This window comes from Equus caballus, chromosome 2 (genome assembly GCF_041296265.1).
Source record: "Equus caballus isolate H_3958 breed thoroughbred chromosome 2, TB-T2T, whole genome shotgun sequence".
Classification (NCBI taxonomy): domain Eukaryota; kingdom Metazoa; phylum Chordata; class Mammalia; order Perissodactyla; family Equidae; genus Equus; species Equus caballus.
Window position 1 is genome coordinate 75,785,001 of NC_091685.1, and position 25,861 is coordinate 75,810,861.

At 41.2% G+C, this 25,861-nt stretch overlaps 1 protein-coding gene across 3 annotated transcripts in view; it reads right to left on the minus strand.

The window, feature by feature from the left end:
- The window catches only part of KLHL2 (kelch like family member 2), a 107,388-nt gene extending 92,980 nt beyond the window's left edge, over positions 1-14,408 (minus strand). For 2 of the 3 annotated variants that reach the window (XM_023636350.2, XM_023636349.2), the window contains exons 1-2: positions 14,268-14,408; positions 1,824-1,949 (exon numbers count right to left, since the gene is read on the minus strand). In XM_023636350.2, the coding sequence (XP_023492118.1) occupies positions 1,824-1,949; positions 14,268-14,293 (152 nt within the window). In that variant the 5' untranslated portion in view covers positions 14,294-14,408. The remainder of the gene's footprint in view (positions 1-1,823; positions 1,950-14,267) is intronic. The other variant, XM_070261415.1, reaches the window with a different exon arrangement.
- Between the last annotated feature and the right edge of the window lie 11,453 nt (positions 14,409-25,861).

Consider the following 25,861-nt stretch of genomic DNA (forward strand, 5'->3'; position numbering starts at 1 on the left):
ATCTCACTACATATTCTCCCGAAAACTAAATGAAAACCCACTTATTGAAAATGTTGTCAGAGCAGGACTAGGAAGTAGATCAAACCTCCATTATTGAGTTTAACTTTCTCTTGCCCCTCTCCAAGCCACTCTCCATCCAGCACCCCACACTGTGTTCTTTTCAAAATGCAAATCTGATCATGCCACAACCCTGCTTAAAACTCTCCCATGGCTTCCTCCCATTACAACTCCTGACAAAGACCAAAATGCTGGCCCCCATCTGCCCACTCGGCCTCCTCTCTTGCCATGAGCCCCTAGCCATCTTCGATACAGCTATCCACCAGTTCCTTCAATGAGGCCAGCTCCCTCCACCACAAGACTGGGCACTGCCATTCCCTATGCCCGGAACACTGTTTCCTAATCTCTCCCACTGCCACCCTGACTTCATTTCCTTACCTCTATTCTGCTTTCAGGTCTCAGCAATTACTCCTACCTTGAAAAGGAAGCCTTCCCTGACCACTGTCATCCACTTTCATAGCACCAGGCAGCCCTCCACTGGAGCACTTACTACCATTAAAATTTACAGTAAAGGGGCCAGCCCCGGGGCCAAGTGGTTATGTTTGCACGCTCCACTTCGGCGGTCCAGGGTTTCACCGGTTCAAATCCTAAGCGTGGACATGGCACCACTCATCAGGCTATGCTGAGGCAGCATCCCACATGCCACAAGTGGAAGGACCGACAACTAAAAACACACAACTATGTACTAGGGGGCTTTGGGGAGATAAAGGAAAAATAAAATCTTTAAAAAAAAATTTACAGTAAATTATGCGTGTGATTCCTGAAGTCAACCATAAGCCCATGTCTGTTTTTGCTCACCACTGTCTCTCCAGTAACCAGCAGATAAATATTTATTGAATCTTTAAGTAAAGAAGAAATAAACAAACAAAGGACCTGAAGGGTGGGCCTTTAGGAAGACATTACCAAAGAGGTTAAGGGAAAGTTCAAGTCACTTCCTTCTTCTTAGTTCAAGCTTTTAAATATATGAGAGGAGTTTCACAAAGGAAACTACGGGGGAAAAATAGATGTCCTTCACAAAGTGCAAAGAAAACAAAACCAAGACTGTTAATACATACATTAGTCTTTTAATTTTTTTAAAAAAGCTACTCATTCTTCCATTACTTTTAAAGTCACTCTTTTCACTGCAGTGACTCTTAACACACTTGAGAATTACCTCAGCACTGGGAGGGTTGCTACTCCTGAGAAATACTACCACTACCACTACCACCACTACCACCACCACCACCACCACCAAAGACAGTTACATTTTTCTCTAAAAGTTTTTTAGCCATATTCTTTGCAATGATATGTTAAATACCCTAGACCAGTACTGTACAATAAAAATATACTGCAGGTCACAACTTTCTATTAATCACGGTAAAAAAATAAAAAGAAAGAAGTGAAATTAATTTCAATATATTGTCTATTTAACCCAAAATATCCAATATATTATCATTTCGAAATGTAACCAATATTTTTAAAACAATAAAATACATTCTTTTTTTGTACTGTCTTAGAAATCCATTATGTATTTTCTACTTAGAGAACACCTCAATTCAGACTAGCCACATGTGGCTAGTGGCTACCATACTGAACAGAGCAGCCTTATACCATTCACTCTTCTGACAAATTACGTGCTCTCTTCCTCTTTTAAAAAACTTGCAGAAAAAGCTTTGGATGTTCTCTGAATCAAACGAAGCAACAACGAGGGGCAGGGAATATATTCACTATAAACAACTGATAAAGGGAAAAGACCCACGGTTACATGTATATTAACGTAATGATACCTTCTTAATTCGTTCATGACTTTAAAAGCTTTCTTCATATGCCAAGGATTCACTGTCACAGGGCAGTGTTTTTCAATATTATCATCTTTTGAATCGAGAGGCTTCTGATGACCCTGCTTTGTGCATCTGTACATAAAAGAACAAAAAACAGAAAAAGACCTTATTAACGATAATTTAGTACAAGCTTACCAAGCTACAAGAGATGCAATGAATGTTGCCCAACCCCACTCATTGAAAGGAAGTCTCACAGTATATCCCAGCGTAAAATTAAGATACAATTCAGAACAGTTTCTGATGGCCACTATGATTTTAACAAAAAACTGAGTAATTACCTCCCTGGGATCAAAGTTAGGCCAAAGATGAGCAAAGAAAATTCAGTAAAAGTGGTCAGCAGATACCTCCAAATGAAAAAGCTGAGAAATGATCTCTGATAGAAATTAACCTGCTTTTACAATCTCCTGTAGTCATACATTATTTACAAACCAAGACAGGAACAGGATCATATTTTACACAACTTTCAGAAACTTAGAATCTGATGCAAATTTTGCTGAAACCCATATATTTGGACTGACTCTAACAAGAGATCAATCATGTTAGCTAATATTCATTGACTATTTACTATATAGCAGCCACTAAACTAAGGAGTTGACTTTCAATATTTGCTTAATCTTCACAACTGTTCTGTGAGCTGACTAATTATTATTATCCCCATTTAACAGATGAAAAGACTGAGGCAGAAAAAAATTGGGTAACTTGGTAAATGGTAGAGCTTGGTAACAGTGAAGCCAGTCTGACTCTCGAGCTCATTCTTTTCACTAATGCCTAACACCACTGCCTAAATTAAGCAATGAACATTTAATTTCCTATTTAAATTTATAATTTTTAAGAGTATAAGGCTATATTATATATATTGCTGTATGAATTAGTCTTTTGAGACTTGGGAGCCAAAAAATTAACAAAAACAGGGTACTATGTGGGAGAGGGGATTAACTGCTAATAGACATGAGGGAACTTTTTAAGGAGATGGTTGCACAACTGGAAATTTACTAACACTCACTGAATTGTACAACTATAACAGGTGAATTTTATGGCACGTAAATTATTCCTCAATAAAGCTATTAAAAAAATCGGGAAACCAAATGAAGCCTAAAAAAATCATACTTGTACATACATCTCACAAAAAACAGGCAAACATCATTAGCTACTGCTGCACTTCTCATCACACCTCTTCCTTTCCTGACCCGCTTCTGAAAGGATGATTTATTTTTAAAATAATATACTTTGTTAATTCATTCGGTAAAGATTTTTTGAGTGCCAACTATGTACCAAGCACTGTTCTAGGCATTTGGGATACATCAATGAACAAACAAAGATCCATGTCCTCACAGAGCTTGGAGTCTAGCGGGGAGGGAGAGAGAGGAGGCAACATACACCACAAATCAGTAAAGTAAGTGGCACATTAGAAAATGATAAGACCTATGGAAAAAAGCAGAAGGGCAAGGTAAAGAGAGTCAGGAGTATGGAGTGATGTAATCTGCAGTATTAAACAAGGCAATCGGGGCAGGCCAAATAGAGAACTGAGATTTGAACCAGGACTAGGAGGTGAGGGAAGATCCAGATGGAAGGAACAGCCAGAGCAAAGGCCAGTATGTGCCTGGTGTTAACTGTGAGACCAGGGCTCCGGGGAGCGCCAATCATGCAGGGCCTTTGGCTTTACCCTGAGTGAAATGGGAGGCGGAGCAGAAGAGTACACAATCCAACTTAGGTTTTCAAAGGATCCCTTTGGCTGCTGGTTGAGAACAGTCTATGTGGGTCAAAGATGAAAGGAGGGAAACCATCTAGGTGAGTAATGCAGCAGGAGAAGCCAGTGGCCCAGGGCAGGGTAGTAGCAGTAGAGGTTGGAGCAGTGATGAAAAGTGGCTGGGTTCTGGATTTTTTTTTTTAAAGACTGACCGTGGAGCTAACATCTGTTACCAATCTGCTTTTTTCCTCCTTCTTCTCCCCAAAGCCCCCCAGTACATAGTTGTATATTCTACTTGTAGGTCCTTCTGGCTCTACTATGTGGGACTCCACCTCAGCATGGCTTGATGAGTGGTGCTAGGTCCATGCCCAGGATCCGAACCAGCAAAACCCTCAGCCACCGAAGCGGAGCACATGAACTCAACCACTCAGCCATGGGGCCAGCCCCTGGATATTTTTTAAAGGTAGTGCCAATAAGATTCGTTGACAATACAAGTGGCGTACCAAAGAAAGTCAGAATCACTCCAGGTTTTTTGGCCTGAGCAACTGAAAGGATTGAGTTTCCGTTCATTGAGATGGGGAAGGCTGCAAGTGGAACTGGTTTGGGGGTAGGAAGATCAAAAGCTCAGTTTTTATACACATTAGTTTTAAGATACTAGACATCCAAGTGAAAGTGTCAAATTGGCAGATGAATATTGGAGTCTAGAGTTTGAGAGAAAAATCTACATAGAAATGCAGGAACCACTAATTACACAGACAGTACATGAAACTCAGACACTTGAACATTAAGGTAACCTCCTATCCTTGCTCATTCTCTTACGCCCGATTCAACACTAGTTGAGGCATCTGATTCTTCGAGGGCTTGCCTACTAGACTAGAAGTGGACGTCAGTCCTGCTTTCCCACCACTTGAAAGTTAATAAAGGGGCCCTACAAATGAATTAGCACAAGACACTGCCTCCAGCAGCCTCTTCTGTGTGTGTGTGTGTGTGTGTGTGTGTGTGTAGAGGAATGAGTTACACCTGGCCTAAGAAAAAAAGCTAGTATGTCTAGGGGCCAAAAGATGAAAGGACATCCAGATCTGGTGGAGGAGACTGGGGAAACACTTTATAGTATAAGACACATTCTCATAATGCCATTTCCCACCATCCTTTCATAAAGAAACCAGTAGGAAAAGGGAGAAATTACATAGATATATGCAATATATGCAAACTTTCTCACCATATGACACTGAATGTCCACACATATGGCAAGTTAATAATATTTATATCTGCTTCTGGTTTAATAACTTAGAGTTTACAACAGAGGGAAAACATAATATTGAGGATTGGCAAAACTATTTAGAAGGCTTTCCAATACTCAAAACGGAAGCGAAAGCAACTATGCCATAGAATGAACATCATTAAGAGTCCAGAGTGTTTATATGTACTTCAGAAATCAGGAATTAAAACTTCCTGCATGAGAGAATTAACTTTAAGACAGTTATCAGACAACAATCAATGTCTATATTGGTGTTTTCTTAGAGCTACTTTCAGCTTCTGCTTTTTCTAGTGTACTCTTGAAACTCTGCAAAGAAAAGCCTTTATTTGAAGGCTTAAAGGAATAAGTAAGAAATAACATTGGATTATTTTAAGTGTTCTCTGCACTAAGAGCCACTTACAAATACAGTACCCTGCCACACATGTCCACATTTTCTACTGACGTCCTTTCCATAATTTTCCATTTCCTATATGGTTTAGTGCTGGATGGTCTCTCAATCAGAAGCAGAACTGAGTAACAGAAAATGACACATCGCGTCCACAACTATAGGTGTGGAAAATGAACACACACTAGGAAGCAGCTAAGCGAGAGGTAAAGGTTTACCCTTTGAGTTATACGAGTAAGTGCAGAGTTACACCTTCTCCCTGCTTCCCTTCTGAAGCAAAGAGCTGGCCTTTTCCGGAAAAGCTCCTCATTCTGAGAACTGTCTTCTTTAAAATATCTGGAGGAGATACTTCCTCAAAGTTCTTTCACTTTTAAGTCTTTCCCCAACTCTACACTCCATAACCGGTCTTAAAATTATCCAATAGCCTATTGTTACAAAACATACTCTAGAATAGTTGAGGTTTCCAAGGGTTTGGATCCCAGTACACGACTATGTTTTATAATAGATAATCCTAAAGCCTTCCTTCAATGGCTGACTCTTCTGCAAATTCCCAGCTGTGGACAAGGTCGGTTTCTCAGACTAGGTAACTTTCGAACTCTGCCTAAGAACACACGACTGACGATAAGTGAATTCTCAGTGGAGGAAGCAAAGAGTCTAACAAGGGCTGTCTCCATCAAATAGTCGAGATTCCATAACCGGGCAAAGCTTTAAACCTACTGCAAAAATCTTGAGGCCATCTCAGAAATGAGGTACAATTTCTTTAGACGTATATCATTTGCTTGGGAACAGTGATTTCCAACAGAGGGGAGAGAGAGATCAGAATGACCCAAGCAATTTTTCCAAACTACACATAGCCATCCCTCTTCACGTGAGTATTAAGGCAAGCCCTTTTTATAGGACTAGGTATATCAGAATGACAGCAGCTCCAGGAGTAGGGGTGAAAGGCAGCTATTTATAATTTTAAAAATAAAGGGTGATGTAACATGCCCCACCACCCACTTACCTCCCACCCCAGGGCAATCATCTCAAATCGAGAACAAACACTTTAAAAAATATGAGCTGCTTATGTTTTGGGTTTTCAGGTGGAAACAATGCTATAATCCATGTGAATGATGCAGCTGCAAAATTTAACAGGGAACCAGACATTTTCACATTCAGGACACAAATATGTAACCCCTGGGTGGCCACCATCTCTGTTCTCCCCTCTGCCTGTTCACCTCAAAAGTTGCAAGACTTCCCCTGCTTGCAATGAGTCACCCACCATTACTCACAAATTTCTGCCAAGTTCACGTCAGCAGCTGTTGTTTTCAAAGTCACCATCCATGCCATACTGCTCTGAAGTTTCTCTATTGCTTTATAACATCTATTCTATTTTCTCTGCTGTCTTCCTAGCTAAACTTGCATTCAGAAGCTGGTGATTATACTAACATTGCTCCCATATACAAGTCCAGGATAGTAGAAGTAGAGATCCAACCAGAACTAATATTTTAACCAATATTTGTTATGTCACTCTGCAGTTTCACAACAAAATGCTCTCATAGCCTTCATCTCACCCAAATAACCACCATATTACTTAGAGGTTATAAAAGTAGAGGGCTTTCTCCATCGAAAACATGTTTTGGTTTGTGGTGAAGTTGTGGTTTCAGTCTTTGCAACTAGCTAAAGGCAGAGACGTACTCTGCAAATTTTCTTCAAGTGTTTGGAATTTAAACTCTTTTTAGGTACAGTGCCAGTAGACCAACTGTAATCTATGAACATATGGTCGTTATTACCAAATAAATATAGCTTAAAAAAATGTTAACGTCCGCCCTATAGACATGTAAGAACTTGGATCATACCTTCAGTATGTAGACCTTTAGAAGTGAATATGAAGCAGCCTGGGAGATTAACAACCTCCTATCCAGTCAAAGAACAGACACCTTACATACAACACCATAATAAGGCCACCGAATACATTAGTACAGTCTATATATTGCTAAAAGTTATGTTTCCGATTTCCCAGAGCTAGAAAGGAAATGTCTAGAAAAACTGGAATGCCCAATTTTACTAAAGTGGATTAGCAGTGAAAAAGCAGAGCACTGAACCTACTGGAGGACAGACGGAGGAATCACATACCACCCCCACGCCCTCTCTCCCCCAGGCCTCGGTTGCGGTTGCGTGGCTTTCTGTCAAGTGCGTGGGGAAGCACTGGCAGGAGGAGGTGGTTGGGATGTCTGAGGTGGAGAGGGTGATGGAAGCTGGAGTCTAATTGCTCTCTGATAGTAGAACAATAGAGCTGTAAAAAGCTCCACTTCAGTTCAACTTAGCTGCTCTCCCTCTTCCCCTCCCACCTACATGACAAACAGCACAATCAAGCACTTTTTGTCCCTGACAGTGACTATTAACCAGGAAAGGGACCAGGGTAAAAGCATGTCTTATGCAAGATCAATCTTATTTTAAAGAATATGCTATAAACAATTAACAAAGACTGTCAGAGTGGGATATCTGTGAGGTGCTAACATAGGGCGAAGGAGGTCGATGATCCATTCCAGACACTTCCATGTCTTTTATCAATCATTTTTCTGAGCTTTCTTTTGCCACTTTTCCTAGCTACTAAGAGAGGGCAGCAATATGACCTCACAGAATACATAGGTGAAGAGGCGGACTAAAAGGTGAAGAGAGAATACCTAGAGTTCAATAGGAGAAAAAATTCAGTTGATTGGGCTACCTTTTCTAACACTTGAGTGAAAGGGCACCGGAAAAGGACCAGAATCAGGAGGAAGACACGAACTGAAGTCCTGCCTATGTCAAATACTAACAAAGTGACCTTGGATTGGTCACTTGGCTTCTCCGGGCTTCACACTGTTTACTTAGAAAATTAGTTTTTGTTATTCCACAAATAAGACTAATATGAAATGTAACATGAAAGTCAAAGACAATAACACTTCACCTTCTTGCCTCAGGGAGCGGACAGGCAGTAAACACTATATGATTGTAAATACAGAGTTAAGAAGAAAAATGTTGAGCTTAGGAGCTAAACTGAATATGGCAATATATTTTTAGAGATTTTATTGGCCTTCCTCATTTTTAATTGCAACATTCAATTAAAAGTTATTAGCAATACTCCAGACAACCATCGCTGTTAATAAATCAAGTAGGTAAGCACTGACTGGATGCCCGATGTTGCATATCCACACTGAGCAGGTGAGGGATATAAAGGAGGCTGAACACAGGAGCCTTCTCCAGTTACTATCTAACCGAGGAAGCACATCTGAAACCACTGGGGAGTGGCCCAAGTCAGTACACAGGTGCAAGATTCCGGGGGATGGATTATAAATACTACAGGAATGCAAAGAGGAGCTGGAATGAGTTGGAGTAAATAGGGAAGACTGTGAAGGAGATGGGGCTCCAACTGGGCCTTGGAGGAATTCCAAGTTGTTTTAACTGGGGGCAGGATAGGAAAAGGCTAGAGACTCCTGGCCTGTGATAAGGCAATTTACCCTAGGAGGTTAAAGCACATAATGATTTTGAACATTAAGATAAGACCAAAATGCTGGAGGGCTGTGACTACCTGGCTGAGATATCTGGTTTTATTAAGTCATTTGACCTGACTCTAAGATATTGGGGCTGTTGGGGTGGATCAAAAAACTGGGTGGACTAAAAGATGAAGAGAGAATACATAGAGTTAAATAGGAGCAAAAATTCAGGTATCAAGTGATGAATTCTGTTCATTAGAAAAGCAGCCATCAGGGGCCAGCCCCGTGGCACAGCGGGTTAAGTTCACACAATCTGCCTTGGCAGCCCAGGGTTCACCAGTTGGGATCCCAGGTGTGGACCTCAGCACTGCTTATCCACCCATGCTGTGGCAGGTGGCCCACATATAAAGTAGAGGAAGATGGGCACAGATGTTAGCTGAGGGCCAATCTTCCTCAGCAAAAAGAGGAGTATTGGCAGCAGATGTTAGCTCAGGGCTAATCTTCCTCAAAAGAAAAAGAAAAAGAGCAACAGTCAGAATGGACACTTGAAACCAAGACTCTACAGTTCCTGGGAGCTGATAAGATGTGGAGATGACAAAAGAGAGTGAAATCAAAGACCACCCCAAGACTCTGGGTATCCGAGACAGGAAGAATGATTACTCTACCGAATAAGTGGAGATGTTATAAAGGGAAATCCATTAGAGAACAAAGATCAAGAGCTCAGTTTTAGACATGTTGGATCTGAGGTCTGAGCTGGGAGTAAATGTTCTGTACGAAGCTCCAAATTCAAGACTGAAGCACAGATCTAGAGCCCAGGCTTAAGCCACAGATGGAGCCACAATTTAGCAATTAACAGTTGATTGAAAAGAAGAATTGCCCAAGGCCTGCATCTGTGAGGGACAGCTTCTGCCAAAGAACAGTCATAGAAGCCGTGTAAGACAAAAAAGCGATCAACAGAGATAAGAATCCCAGTTTCTCCCCTACTTGATAAGCTTGGGGAAAGTAATTGAACCTCTGAAAAAAAGATAATAATAACAGAGTTACACTATAAGGTAGGTTGTTGACAAGATTAAATGAGATAAAGTAAATCACATTTAACAACCTAAAAACTAGAGGCGGAAACCAAGAAAAAGTAGTGTTGTGGAAAGCAACAGACTTTTTCAAGGAAGGATCACTGAAAAGAACTGGTCAAAAAAAACACTTTAGCAATTGCCAAAAATCTGAAATATAAGACAGAGAAGTATACTGACCCACACACTACAGTAACTGTATTATATATTTGTTTACTATCAGTTTCAACCATAAGGAAAAGGCCTTTGTTTTGTTTTCTGAGATATCCCCAAAGCCTGATCATAGTAGGCACCCAGTAAATACGAATAAAAAATCCTGAACTCCTTATTATAGACAGTAAATACATTTGGAATTTGGCAGAATTCTATAGAAGAGCATCTGAAGAGCAATTTTCATTCTCTGTAGCATCGTGAAAAAACCTTCCGCATGATCTTAAGAAGTTCACTTGTTTTCATACACACTCCTGGTGCAGTTCCATAAGAGCCACAGATGAGTAAATTTACACTCCCCACGAAAGCACACTTACTAACATTTATTGAATGCCTACTGTGTGCATTAGACAATGTAAATTAGAAACGAGGTTGGGGCTATTCGGTGGGAAAGGGAGGAGCAATTTCCCAGCATCAGAAAACTTTAAGACTACTTCATAAATGCTGCCTGTTTCCAGAATCCTGGAATCCTATTTCCAGATCAGGAAATCAGGCACTCCACGAGTTCCCAAACGCACCTCAAAATTTTCGTTATATATGACATTTCCTTCAATACACAGTGATCCATATGTCATTGTTCAACACTACCTTGTGGGCCATTATTGCCCCTAAATACTTAAACATCTTTATCACTGAGGAGATTCAGCTATGATCTGAGAGATGCCCAATTTACATCTATAACTACTTAACACAAAAACAAAAATGCATTTCAATAGGCTATAAAAGATAAATGAATATTGGGGTAACGCATGGCAAAGTTCCAAATTCATAGTAATTGACTCTTAGAACAATAAAGGTCATCTGGTCCAGCGGATCACAAATGTCAGGCTTCAATAAACTTTTTACTGGTCTGTGACAAAATGAGGACAACGTAGTAAGTTTTCATAAAACTAAATTAATTCCATTTAAGGACTAACCTTTAGTCTGAGATTATGTCCTTCTTTGTATTTGGGAAGGGACACTAAAATGGGCTTTCTTTTACAAAAAGATGGTGACAGTTGATGAATATTTTATCAATATTTTTGTTTTACTTGGCAAAACAACCAATTCTATGTTGGACTTCAATTTTTTTTAATTTTACAGGTCAGTGAAATCCAAAAATCTGAGAATCTCTGCTGTAATCTGACCAGTCTTGTGCTTCCTGAATCCCTCAGAACACGGTCAACAAGATGTTTGTCTGCCTCTGCTTGAACAACTCCGATGACAAGAGTGTCCAGCTATGCGGAATCATCAACTGAAAAACGATATGGCTGTTTCTGAGGCAACTTTGCTTAGTTTTGTGAAGGAAAAGCAAAAAAAGTAAAGCCTGTATCGAGAAAGCCAACTTGTGAAAATAAGAAAATGAAGGCCAGGAAAACTGCTCAGGGAGGGGTGGTCAAACAGGTGTACTTTATCCCATACCTCATAGTCTTCCCTCAATAATTATGAAAATCCTTTACAAAAATAACTATAAAAGCTAGAATGTGTAAAACATTCCCACCGTCAAGACTGATCAGTTTACACACCTCAGTTTACTGCCTGAAATTTCCTTACTAATCTACATCTAATTCTTAGTTGCACACCTTGCAGGTTCATTCGGAGGCAAATGTCCCACGGCACTTGTCACCCAGACCTCAAAAGGCAAGAGAATCTAAATGCCACATATAGGAAGCAAAAACCAATAAAGCAGAGATATGAAGCCCAATGACAATCAATATGAGAATCAAAAAGGATGAGGAGAACATGGAGGCAAGGAGGGGAGAGCACAAGAGATGAAAACCTAATTTCAAGGAGCCCATTCAAAGGAACTGGGGAGCCGGGCACCGTCGTCTCCATCCCTCCAAGACAATATGCTAATAGGCTGAAGGGCAGAAGGTGGGATTTGGGAACAAAGTAAAACTGGTGTTAAAAGAGAAGCACATGCAAGAGCACCAAACACAGTGCCAAGCAGAGACGGGCATTCAAATATTTGCAGAATTAATGAATAAACGCACACTCACACAAACAGGATCTGAGGCCCTGCTTCCAACTACATCATCAAAGGCACTTTAAGGCCACATCAAACATCTTTCTCTGCCTTAAAGCCCAGGCTAAAAATCTAGCCTTATGAAAAGCTGAGCCCTCCCAATAATTTCCCCTGACCTCCGTCCTACCCCAGCTCTAGCCCAGTGAGGCCCAATAAAGCTCCTTCCCAAAGACACTACCTGCATTTCTCAAATCCGGCTCCCAAGATTCAGGGAGGAAGGAAAACCCAAGTTATGGGAGTGGAGGCAAACAGGCCAAGGGCTGGGAACGAAAACTATTTCTGATCTACAGAAAGCTAAGTAACACTCTAACGAGCTCTGGAATAAGGGTTAATCCCAGACAGACTAAATGAAAATAAAACCGATTAGTATTTATTATTAAATGAACAGAAACAATGAAAAAGTCTCACCAACTTTAGCCACCCACGATTAAAAGAAGTTTTAACAATTCTCTCATCCCTGCTGGCATTTCAAGCTTTCCAGTACATCTCAGCCTGTCATTGTTTTAGCCTTATTGATGGAGTCTCAATATCAGAGAACTGTACCAGACACCAAAATGATGATTAGTTGATCTGAGATTCAGTTTATCAATATTTGCACGCACACATCTATTTCATTTTTAATTATTTCTATTTAAATCATTTTCTATTTCTCCCCTCCCTCCCTCCAGAGGCTGCTTTTCCACACCCTTTTTTTCACCTGCATTCTAAGATCTCCTTGTTCTTTCCTTTGGTGCCCTCTGCTCCCAAAGTAAAAAGAGAATGCAGAGAACTCATAAAAAGGGAGCAGGTTTACTAAAGATAAGACGCCTACATGGTATATTTTATACACTATGTGTTGTCTACATACAGGTAGCATTTCCTGCGTTCAGTGCCTCTGAGCCTAGACAGAACTCATGTGCTGTGCTGTGCTCACACTGCTGATGCTAACAATCCACCATCATGTTTCCTAGGGATTCAGGAGCCTTCCCGAACCTGCTGACGAACAGGACCAGACTACAAACCCCTCAAAGCCACGGGGATCAGGAAACTGAGCCCTTGCTTCTACCAGCCCAGGAGGGTCAATTCCAGAGTCTTATCTTCTACTCCTTAGAGCCCCGTGACCTGTTCCACTCAAGCTAAAAATTCTGTAAGGCACTTTTAGAAAATGTAATTCCAGGATTCTATTAGCTCTCCTAAAAGGACTCAACATCAAAAAATTATTCAGCTCAAGCCAAAGAGCCATATTTTGGCTGGAATTCTGCCAAATAACCACAAGAGGCTGGCGGTGCGGTGCAACTGCCATGGAGTGAAGCTGCCCAGATCCAAGTGAAAAACGATAAGGCTCCATGAATAAGCTCTGGAGAAAAGAAAGGTACACCGTTCTTCTGAATGAGGTTTGTTCACGGTTTGAAAAGTCAGATTCAAAGGGCTCTTGTTCCTTCATAAAGGTTAACCTGAGGGAAGCCCATCAAAATCGAAATTGTCAAAACACCTGGGGATTTATAGTCCACTTTGACCAAATATTAAAAAAATACATATATTGTACTGAGTCGTGCAAATCTTCAATGATCTTCCACAACACTGTTCAGCTGTTATTATTTCTGGAAAGTAATTCTGTTGCAGTTGATTCTGAACGTATGTGGGTACCAAGGAAAAAGCCACCTGTGCCTGGCAGGTCGCTACACTCCTAATTTGCCCAGGGTACCAAGGAAACAGAAGATGCTCTGATTTCTGGATACAATTTTCTGCAGTGCCAGGTAAAAGAGGTCACATGCCCTGAACAGCCGCCGCTCATTTAGAGTGATGTAAAAGCTGCTCAGAAATTAATTTTGATAGAAATTCGGAGAAGCAAGCCACCTAAGATCAATTCGTTTAGACAACCGGCGTCTGGTACTTTCCACCTGCTTTTTTTTTTTTTTTTCCAACGGACTCCCGTGCATCCCATCTCCATCCCTTCGAAAGAGGTGGGCGAGCTGGGCACCAGCAGCCCATGCATTTCAGAGAGGTATACACAGGACAGCCAGAGTCCCAAAGTACAGCCCCATCCCGAATCTTCTATTCGCCCGGGATTGGGGAGACCCTTCCCTGGAAACCCTGGGCAGCGTTTGAAGTCGCTGCCTGGCCGGGCTGAGTTGCCGTCCGCGGCCGCCTCAGGACTGCGGGAACGGCGCCTCGTCACGCCCCGCACCTCCCGCCGCCCCCGGCGTCCGCTCCCCGGCGGCTCGGGCGTCCTCCGCCGCGGCCACCGGGCGCCGTCCCCGAGCAGCGCCCACGGCCGGCGACGAGCGCCGCAGCGGCGCGCTGACCCGCAGCGCCCCAGCCCGCCCGCCCGCTCACTCACGCGGGAGGCAGCGACGGCGTCTCCATTGTGGCTCCTCTCGGGCTTCAGAACGCAGGCACCGACCGCCGCCGCCAGCACCATTCCAGCCGCGGGCGCCGGCACTGCCCGCCCGCCCAGCCGCGTCCCATCCGCCCCGGAGGGGGCGCCGCGCTCGCCTCACCGCGCGCCACCACCTGCGGCGGCGGCCCCCGCGGCCATGGCCCGCTCGGCGGGCGCGCTCCGTGTGCCTGCGCGGCTCCCGCGCTCGCCCGAGTGCGGGGCGGCGGCGACGGCGGCGGCGGGACGGGCGGGCGCGCGGGCTCGGCCACTTCCGGGTTCGCCCCGGCCGGCGCCGACGCTGTGACGGGACGGCGATGCGGCCTCCCGCGGCGGCCGGGACCCCTCCCTCGGCGCCTCCCCTTCCTCCTGCTGCCGGGGCCGCCGCTGCTGCTGCTGCTGCTGCTGCTGCTGGAGGCGGGCGGACGGGCGGGCGCCAGCCGGGAGCGGGGCGGGCGGGCCCAGACGCGGGGCGGGACGGGGGCGCCGGCCGCCCACGGCGGGCTCCGGGGGTCCCCCGGGCGGGGGAGATAGAAAACGGGAAGAGGTGTTGTCTGTGCCGGGAAAGGGCGCCCGAAAGCGCGGCGTAACAGCGCTCGTGTTCGCTGACTGCTCTGCTTCACGGGCGGGTTCACATTATTCTCATTTGATTTGCGCCTATACCCAGGGAGATGGGAAGGGTAGGCAGAACCGAGCTCTCCCTTTACAACCGGTGAAACTGAGGCAAGAACCTGGGCCTCCTTCCTCACTATGTGATCAGTTTGGTGGACTCTTAGTGAGCACCTTCTAGGCAAGGTTTTGGTACTAGGAGAGGAGAGAGAGCAAAACCAGGTCTCTGCTTTCGGAGCTGTCTCTCTAGACGGGCTCAGAAACTAGAAAAGAACGATGCCTGCAACGAAGAAAATCAGGGTGAGGCGATGGGATGCTGCTGTTTTAGGAGCGGTCAGGCAAGGCCTTTCAAATGATATCATTTAAACGGAGGTGGAATAAAATGAATCTTGAGTAAAGCAGAGAGTACTCAGGGCAAGGAAACAGTCGTACAGAGACTCTTAGGCAAAATCTTGCCTGGTTTGTTGAGGAACGGGAAGGAGAACAGTTAGGCTGGTGGTTCTCCAGTATGCCCACTGGACAGCAGTAGCATCTGGGAATTTGTTAGAAATGCGAATTCTCCAGGCCTGCTTCAGATCCACGGAATCAGAAATTCTGGGGGTAGAGCCTGGCAGTCTGCTAGAGGAAGCCCTCTAGATGCTGATGCGTGCTGAGGTTTGAGAACCTCTGGTGTAGCTAAAGCAGAGTGAGGACAGGAGACGAAGGAGATGGTGTGGGGGGAGTAGTGACAGATCACAGAGGCCATAATTATAGGTCATCATAAAGGATTTGGCTTTTACTGAGAAGATAAGCAACTGGAAAGTTCTGAGCAGCTTGATCAGATAATTAAAAGGAAGGCTTTACTGGGATTTGTTTTAAAATACTCCACCAAAAAAGGGGAGTGTAGGGAATAGAAGAAAGAAGTTGGGTAAAATGTTGTTTCTGATGCTGAGTGATAGGTGCATGCCGGTGGTCATCATTTATGTTTATTTATGTGTATGTTTTAAAAGGTTAAAAAATTATTATTTTTTTACAGATGACTGGTTGCTATATGAGCAATATATGAAGGGAAGCAAGAGAGCCAGCAAGGAGATTAGCCTAGCTGGGATGAAAACTAAGGATGGCCTGGACTAAAGTCAGAGTGATAGAGAGAATTGGTCAGATTCTGATTCTATTTAGAAGATAAAGCACGCAGGAATTGCTGATCAGTTTAGTATAAGAGAAGGAGCAGAGTCAAAGATGATCCCAAGGGTTTTGGTCTGGGCTCTTAGGAGAGTGGAGTTGCCGTTTGCTGAGACTGGGGAGATAGAAAAGAAACAGTTTGCTGGGGAAGGGGAGTATTTGTAATCTCTGATTTAGATGTGGTAAGTTTGAGGTGTCTGTTAAACATCCTTGTGAAGAAAGGTGTAGACAGTTAGCTATATGTATCTGGAGTGGACGTAAATGTGGAGGTTGTCAGCATACACATGGTATTTAAAGTCATGGGACTGGCTGAGATCAACTACATAATGTAGCTAAAGAAAAGAAGAGGACCAAGAAGAGAGCCTTGAGGCGCTCCAACATTAAGACAGTAAGATGAAGAGGATTCAACAAAAGAGACAGAGAAGGAGCAGCCAGTGAAGTAGAAGGAGCAGGAGAAGTGTCTTGGTAGCCTAGTGAAGTATTCTGGGAAAAGGCAGTAACTTAGTATGCCTTACCATGAGCTAACCTCTCTACAGCCTGTGGCATTATTGATTCACCATGCGTAGGACATATATGATGAGTTATTTCTCAAGTGTTAGTGATGGATTTGTTCAGATCCATGATAAAACTTTCTACTTTATAAAGTCATAAGAACTAGATGAAATAGTCTATGTAAAGCATAAAGCACTAAGTGTATAATGGAAACACTCAATAAATGTTAATTGCCACTATTATTTCTACACATATCTGTGACCATCAGTCATACTTGTCTCAGCTCGGAATTGAGGTTAAGTGCTAGACCCAGGAGATACACACTAACTTAGGTTTGAGCAAACCTTTGGCCTGACTTCCTTGTTCTGCCTGCCATCTGAGTGAGCAGGGCTGTTTGGTCAGCCGTTTTAGGAGCTCTTTTGGAAAAAAACAAGAAACTCTTCTATTGCTTTTATAACTTTGCACCCAAAATAGTGTAATATGTACAAGTAAATACTAGAAAATCAGGATGTGTCAATCTGACAAGTTGGCAGGCAACTCCAAACCATAGTCCCTTTCGCATCCTCCCCTGGAATCACTGTATGTGTTACAGTTCTCTGCTTCTTAAGGGATCCAGGTTATCCAGCTAAATGTCTACTCAAACCTTTTCTTTTGCACACCCATCCCTAAATTTGTAGGCTTTACAAGTGGACTGAGAAAGAGTACTTTTTTACTCATATCCTGCTCAACCTTGCTGAGAGTTCAATGTCAGCCCACAGCTCTAGTATCCTAGTGTAGTGGCCACCAGGTAGATTTGAAGACAGTCTGTGTTCCTAATGCAAGTCTCTGCCTTGGCCCCCATTCCCTGCAGAGAAGAGGAAGAGCTGAACCCAAAACTCAGACCCTAAAATCACGAGTAGGCTCAGATTTAACTAAGCATCACACTGAGCCTTTGTTGTTTTCTGAAAGGACAGTGATGGGACCCTTGGCTTTCAGACATAAGCAGACCTGCCTAAAATCAGTAGCAGTTTACGTGGCCAAAGTTTCCATTTTCATCTTTGTGTGGGCCAAGTAGCTTCACAAAACTGGTCCTCAGCCAGATGCAGCCTCAACTCTTAACCCTGTCTCACCGTTCACGAGAAAAGTAAACAAAAATGCTTGATGGACACAAATCTACCACTACTGTGGGGCAAAACCTTTTAATATGTCTTCCTTCATATGTCAGTTTCACTGTTTTCTCAAGTAATGTTCACAAACGATTAGGAGTACCTGCTCAAGGCCCCCAAGGACTTCTTGTTTCCATTTCCCTTGGCATAGGAACTGACTGAACGTGCAGAGGTGTTTGGCCTCTCCCTGCCTAGATTATTAACTCCTCCCATCTACTGATTATTCTTTAGATGAGCTCTTCACTCCCCACAGAAGAATGAGATCCTACAAAAGTCTATCCATTTGTTATACTGTTGAAATAGAAAAATTCCTTAACCATGTTAGTAACCATAACCTAAAGCTAACGTAAGTGATCAGAATATATCACTTGTAATGGAGATGGGACCACGCAGAGGAAGAAGTCCGTGACAGTCACTGGTGGCAAAAATTACTTAGATTGAGTTGAAATCAGATGTTGCAGTAGAACTAGACATGACGTGGCAGGCGCAAACACATCACATGGTGAGGATCTGGGAACCCAGAATTGCTCATGTAAAGAAAAGACTTAATTTCAGCAAAGAATGTAAAACCATAAGATTCTGTTTTTGTAATTCCTTCCAGTGTAAAGACAGCAAGTATGAAAAGCATCCCTCATTCAAAAATAGGGTACTAAAGAACACGGAGACCTAAAAAGTCTTATTTTCTATCCTAAAGAGTTAGTCTAAAATGCATTACTTGAGTTGTTTTTCTAATTTTAGGTTAGGGTTTTTGCTTTTATTCTTTTGATTTGGAAGCAGCTTAGTGTACATAATATATTATGAAACATCTCAAAGTATTCTTGTGAGACTTTGCTATTGAGCAAATGGATTTGTCGATACATAAAGGTATTTATTACAGGCTTCGTGGTGTTAAATGGGGTGATGTGGGTCTTCTGCTCCAGGCCAATAGAAAATCTCTAATTGAAGAAATCCTTCATTTCTGAGTCCAGTTTACTCTACAAATGCTTGCTTTCTCGTTTTCATAGTCTTTAACATACCAACCTTACTTCCAGCACAGCACACCTGCCCATTATCCTGTATCAGAGGTTCCTGGAGAAATGAATGTAAATTGTTTGCTGCAAAGTTTAATTGGAAATCTGTTGGAATTGGTACAGGAAGTATCCAAAAATAGGCCTCACACTAATGTGAATATCAGGTAAGCAGTTTCTCTGTGCTTTTTTAAGCAAAGGAAATTTACTTAATTTATTTTTACTTGTATATGGTTATATGGTTATCTATTTATGTAGTCTGGTGATGTAATACCTCATTATAGAATTATCTAGGACTAAACATCTTCCTACATAGTCAGCAATGCTGGAGAGAAGAAAAAGGAAGCAAAAATTCTTGATAAACTATGCAAAGCATTGTTAGCTTGTTGTCATTCATGTCAAGTTATGCACATGCACACACGCACAAATTTCTATCCACAGCTTCTATTGGTCCATGATAGCTGACTGTTAACAGTATGGACCCTAAGCAAAACTGTGAAATAAGTTTGATTTTAGCAGTCTCGTTTTCCCTATTCTGTTCTCTTTTTTCCTTTTGGCATCAATACATCCGTCACCTCTGACCTTCACCATCTGCACGTCTCCAGTGTCCTCTCTTCATCCCTAATTAAACTTAGAAATTATCTACTATCAGTTCACAGAGTGCTTAGTAGATTACACTTTACTATAAAGAGGTAACTTCATATTGGTATTATTTTAGCCAAATAATATCTACATACTCTATCCCCTATTCTCCTTCCTCCTAGAATGCATTCCAGTGCCTTCTATATTATTTTAATCACAACATTTTTGACGACAATGTGTGATGTTAAAAGTGTGTCTTTTTCATTAATCGAGGTATCACTGTAAAACACTCTGAAAGGAATGCTTTAATAAAGGACAATGGTGATAGAGGAGATGAAAAATATTCTGCTTAAACTAGACCTTTTGAGACCAAACCTCTGGGAGTTTGTATTATTTGTTCAAATTGTTCACATGGTAATAAGAAAAGATAAGTCTTGAATTTCCACATAAATCCTAAAATTTGAGCTCAGCCCAAGTCTTGGAATTATTTTTGCAAGTAAGGATCCTTTGCCAAGAAATTCTTTCTAGTTCTTAATCTGGTACTAGTCAGCTTCTGGATGCAAGGAAGCATGTTTAATGCAGGATATAAGTGGTTAGTCAATTCCTGAGGCATCCATATTTCCTCATTTTCCTTGTTAAGATCTTGGTAGTAATCCAACCCAAGAAATAGAATTGAATCCAGGCTGCATATGTATGAGAACTATTCTTCATTGAACTAAAAATGAACCTAAGCTGCCATTTTGAAGTCTTTGTTAAAAGCCAACTAAAATTAAATCATAAGAAAAATATTCTTAGTCATATTTTCTGAGGCAAACTGATGCAAGCCAATCTTAGTTGTATTATACTTAGGTATTGTATCAGCTTTTTTCTATGCCAGATAAAGAAAATATTGACCTCTCTATTTTAAGTTGCAACTACCCCTTGCACCCGCAAAACTCCCTAAACCCCTTTTCTGATTTATTTTTCCCCAAAGCACTTACCACAATTTGACAAACTATGTGCTTTACTTATTTCAATTATTGTCTATCTTCTCCCATGGAATGTAACCTCCAACAAGGCATGGATTTTAGTTTGTTTGGTCACTGCCATATCCCCAAGACTTGGAAAAGTTCCAGCATATAGTATGCATGCAAGAAATACTGTTGAATGAACAAACTGGTGTGGTTTGTTGTATATACCAGCCAAAACATTTACCTCCAGGAACATACATTCTAACTCAAATTCATGCAATGTGCATTTTAATAGCTATATATTAATTTTTATTCTTTTTACCATTGGAAGCATAAAATCAATGCTCCCAGAAATAAAGAAGGCACAGAGAAACTTTCTTTGATTTCAGTCAATCAGCCAACATTTATTGAATACCTTCTTTGGTGAATACGCTGTGATGGTTGAGGAGTTGAGGGGTAGAAATGATAAAGAGCTTAAGGCAAAAATTCTACCTTTAAGAAGCCTATAATTGGGGCTGGCCCCGTGGCCAATTGGTTAAGTTCATGTGCTCCGCTGCAGGCGGCCCAGTGTTTCGTTGGTTCGAATCCTGGGCGCGGACATGTTACTGCTCATCAAACCACGCTGAGGCAACGTCCCACATGCCACAACTAGAAGGACCCACAACGAAGAATATACAACTATGTACCAGGGGGCTTTGGGGAGAAAAAGGAAAAAAATAAAATCTTTAAAAAAAAAAAAAGAGAAGTCTATAATTAACTCCAGACATAAGAAATACATCCAATGTACTAAATTGAATTAATTAAACAAAAATACCAGCAACAAAGTCTTCACAAATAAGATGAATACTGACTTAAGCGCTTAAGAAAGAGAAAGGCACATAGTGGGAAAAGAGAGTATGTTTAGTGGACAATAAATGGGGGTTTTAGACAAATGATTCCAAGATTGGGGTGATAAGGAATAAAGCCAAGATAATGTTAAGGTCGGATTCTAGGGATCCTTGAATGGATTTTAGGCTTTCTATGAAGTAAGCAGACAAGTATTGGAGGAGTGTGTCTGTGTGTGTGTGTGTTTGGCCAGGCAGCAGAATAAACTCAACGGTAAGTCTTGTGATCTGGCATCGGTGCGCAAAATTAATGACAGGAGAGACTGGAAGCAGGAAGATTAGTTGGGAAACCATTACAAGAGTTCATGTGTGAGATGATGAAACTTGAAGTCATGTAGTGTGCTATAAATGAAAAGGAGAGGCCAAATGGCAAAGATGGAATAAGCACGACTTGATGACTAATTTGATGTGGGGGCAAGAAAGATGAAGTGTTAAATATCCCAAGGTTTAGAACCTGAGAATAGGGTGATAGAATTGATAAAAAGAAGAAAGTCATGTGGGATAGATGATGATGTGTGTGGTTTTAGGCCTGCAGAGTTTGCAGTCATAGCAAGATATCCAAGTAAAATGTCCAGCAGGAAGTTGTAGAGAAGCCAGGATGAACACACTTGGTACAAAGATAGAATCACTCATAAAGTTCTTGGCTGCTGAAGAAACTGGTCATGCAACTTTCTGTGGCACTCCTGCACGTTCTCCACATTTCTCTCTGCATAGGTGGGCATTCCAGTGATGCTTTCTTAATTTTAAGTTTTAAAATTAGGCAAATAATACATGATTACATTCTTGTAGTGAAGATTCAAATCATAAATGATTTGAATGAGTACCCACTGACCTCTCCCTCAGCCCCCTCGCAGAGATAACACGTTAATGGTTTTATGTGTGTCCTTCCAAACATTTTTCTATGCAGTGGCACACATATGTGGTACATATAGAAATACGTGGGTTTGTATATATTTGTCTCATATATGTTTGTTTTACATAAGTAGACTCATGCTGTATGGTACCATCAGCCCATTAGCAGCTGCTAATTTGCCTTACTGCCAATTTGCTGTAGCCATGGGGAACCCAGGCAGGGAGAGCTCAGCTGCCAGTGCCAATATATCCAGGATTTTAACTGATGTGAATTTCAGGGAAGATTTTGAACACCAGAGGATTGGCTGATGCATTAGATTAAATAGTACCCTGCCAGATGGATATTCCATTGCATCTTAGTACCACAGACAATTTTTCCCTCCCTTCTCACCAAAACACACACAGTCTTGGAAATCTTATTTTTCCTCTAATCCGTAGGGAGCAAGTTTCAAAGTCACTACTTCTCTGGTAAAAATTAGTTTTTTAAAAATTGGATTTATATTACCAGAAATCCTTAGTATCTCTAGATTCTCTATTTCTGTTTTTCATATCTTTTGTTCCAATCGCTACTTTTTCTCTCTATCATTTTCATTCCAGTTACCTCATCTAAGAAGAAGGCTTTCTCTTTAAAATTCAGGGTATGAGGAAGATTGGGAAGAGCTGAGTTATGGTGCTTATCCGTTCATTGTATGTTGGTCAAAAGCTACTGAAATTTTATTCTTTTGTATTTCAGTTCCTAGTTAAAACCTTCCTAAAACTATAGTAATTACAAGCCTACTTGTAATGATTTACTTTAAAGCATGTTTAAATATTGCAGCACCATGAATTTTATTTAGCACAAACCATTTTTAAAGTTCTGACTGTGGGAAGCTATATATGTTCATAATTACAGTTTATTTGAATGTGTAGTATTTTTGGCACAATGAAGTACCATACTTTGGGGGAGAGGAATGAAAATAATTTATGTATTTTTAAGTGAACTAAAGTTTTTTGTTAATGTTCAGTGTCTAGGGTAATTTTAAAATTCATTGTTTCTATTTTATATCATAAGCTATGAATAAAAATATCTTTATACAATGGAATCTCACTAACGTGGTTTTCAAAATCTATGTCATGTGGCCACCACTAACTACTTGGGTAACTGTGGTGATTCAATTATCTTTGAGAGATTTTTCTCTTGTGTTGAATTCTATACAATGTAATTTTCACAAGTAAGTAGAGATGTCTTTCAAAGGATCCCGCTTAAAATTATATTTCATCAATAACTAATTATAATTCATGTTTTTAGAAAGTATGGCTGAAGCCACTTTGGAAACTCTTCCAGTCCTTTCCTACCTGATTTCATAGGGGAATATGATCAATTCTAAAGGCATTCAGGAAATATTTCAGAACTTTCTCCAGTAACTCATTCCACACTTTTACAGTCCTTTTCAAGATTGAGTACCTAGCACTGTGTTTACCTTGGAGACATATTCAAAAAATAACCTGCCTGGGAACAGCTCGCCCACCATGAGGAAATGAGATATGCATACCTAAAATTATAGGGGAATATGATTCATGAGTGAAAAGATAGTTTGGGGGTGGGGTTATCTCAGAAACACTTTCTGGAAAAGGTATAATTTGATCTGGGCTTTGGGTGACATATAGGATTTAGATTAGTAGAGAAGAAAAGGGAGCAGGTTCCCCATATAGCAAAGGAAAAAAACAAATGGTGGACCTGGAAGAAATTATAGGTCTGCCCTAACTGGAATTCAAAGTAATGGGTGAAATGGGACAGATAAGATAAGGTGTTTTCCTAGGGGACCACCAAAATCTGGGTGAGGGGTGGTTTGAAATTGATTTGATAAGCTAGAAGATTGAGGCTTTTTAACAAAGGAATAAATATGCGAGCATCTCTTTAGTGAGATTTTTCTGGCTGAAGTGGACAAATCTAGTTGGGAGTTGGGAGGTTTTAGAAAAAAGGACATTGATTAAGAAGACCTTACGCGTGCATCGAAAGTTTTAAAAAATAGATGCATCCTGTGACACAATTCCACTTCTAGGAATTTATCCTAAAGAAGTAATCATTGAGGTACATAATGAGTCAGCTATTGGAATATTTAATGCAATATATTTATGTAACAATAAATTGGAAGCTCAAATTGACCAATAGGTGACTGAGCAAATATTATTATAATACCACCCTATAGTGGAATATTATGGGACCTTTAAAATTGATACATTATAAGACTATTTAATGTCATAAAAAGATGACATATTGTTAAAGGGAAGTTACAAAATACTGTGTATAGTATGACCCTATGTATGTATGAGGGAAAAAATTGTGTGTGTGTGTGTGTGCATCTCTGTGTGTAAATTGTCAAGTAGAGCAAATATGACACATTTTGATTGTGTAGAAAATATAATTTTTGTCTTCCATTGTCCTTTTAAACATGTATTCATTGTTGTTCCTGCCCTAAGACGATGTATGGAATAAGCCCAACACTCTCAGGTAACAAGAAGTCCTTCAGCCAATTCTAGTCCTAAAAAGCCACAGCTCAGTCTTAAGTATTAGTCAGAATTCCACACTTTGTGTTAATTTTCCTTCCCTCTCCAATCTTTGACTACTTCAGTCTGAAATCTTGTGGGGGAAAAGTTGGAGAGGGGGTGAGATCCCTCTGCAGTAGTCTTTAGACTTGCGATGGCTAATCATGACATTTGAATTCTAGAAAAAACTCTCCATCTCAAACTGGTAGATTAACCAGTCCAAGTTTTCATTACCTCATGTGAAAAATGGAACCAATAATACTTGGCCTACCTACATCTTAGATGTATTATGAACATCAAATTATATAATAGAAGCAGAATTATTTTGCAGAGTTAAAAAGTGTTTTAGCAGTGTGTATTAAATACAATCCCTAGACTAGGGATCCAAAATCCAAATGCCTACAGGAGGCCAGGAAGATAACCTAAAAGACTAAATCAAGCCAGGTGTAAGATGATAAATAGCAACTGCCCACTGACCTTAATGTTGGGGAAGCAATACATAGTGGTAGGGAAGGTGGCGACTAGAGATGGAGAGCTCATGCCCAGTTGGGGGGAGCAGCATCTCCTCAGATCTGAGCTGCTTGTGCCGTATAGAAATACAGGCCATGTTGATAGATCCTCTGATATTTCAAGGGAAGCCAGAAATTCTGATTTTTATGTGAAATCTAATTTTCCAATGTTAACAACTGATTTAAATATCAAACACCACGAAGACCAACAGTGTGTGAGTTGAACTAATAATGAATAAAGGCTAGATTCAGTCCCCAGGACATCATAATTCTGCACTAGACTATAAACAACTTGAAGGCAGAGACCTTGACTTTTATCTCTGTAGTCTCAGGCTCTCACACAATGTCTGACACGTTTGGTGCTTAATAAATGCTGGTAAAATGATGGATGCGTGCTGCTAAATTGAAAGTGTTTCTGCTGGTGAAGACATCAAACAACTCAACACTGCTTTTGTGTAAGGGTTCTTGATATACACAGTATAATTGTAACAATCCTTTTATTTTTCCCAACCAGTCAAAGTAGAGTAAGGGGAAAAAGGAGAAGAAAGCTAAAAGAATAGTCACAAAATAAGAGACTAATGTGAGCAAAGAGATAAGTTAAATAAATAAAATCATACGATGTTTAGTTATTCCTGGTTCTCTCCTTTATCTGCTTAAATGGATCTGATTGAAGTGGGTGGGTTTAGGTAACTGAAAAGACAGGCGAGAAGAAGAGCAGCACCTAACTTAGGAGATGGGGGTGCGGTAAGGGACAGCAGGAAGTCAGAGAAGACTTCCTCAGGATGTGATGTTATTAATCTCAACAAGTGATTTAGTTCAAGTATCTATTGAACGTTTACTA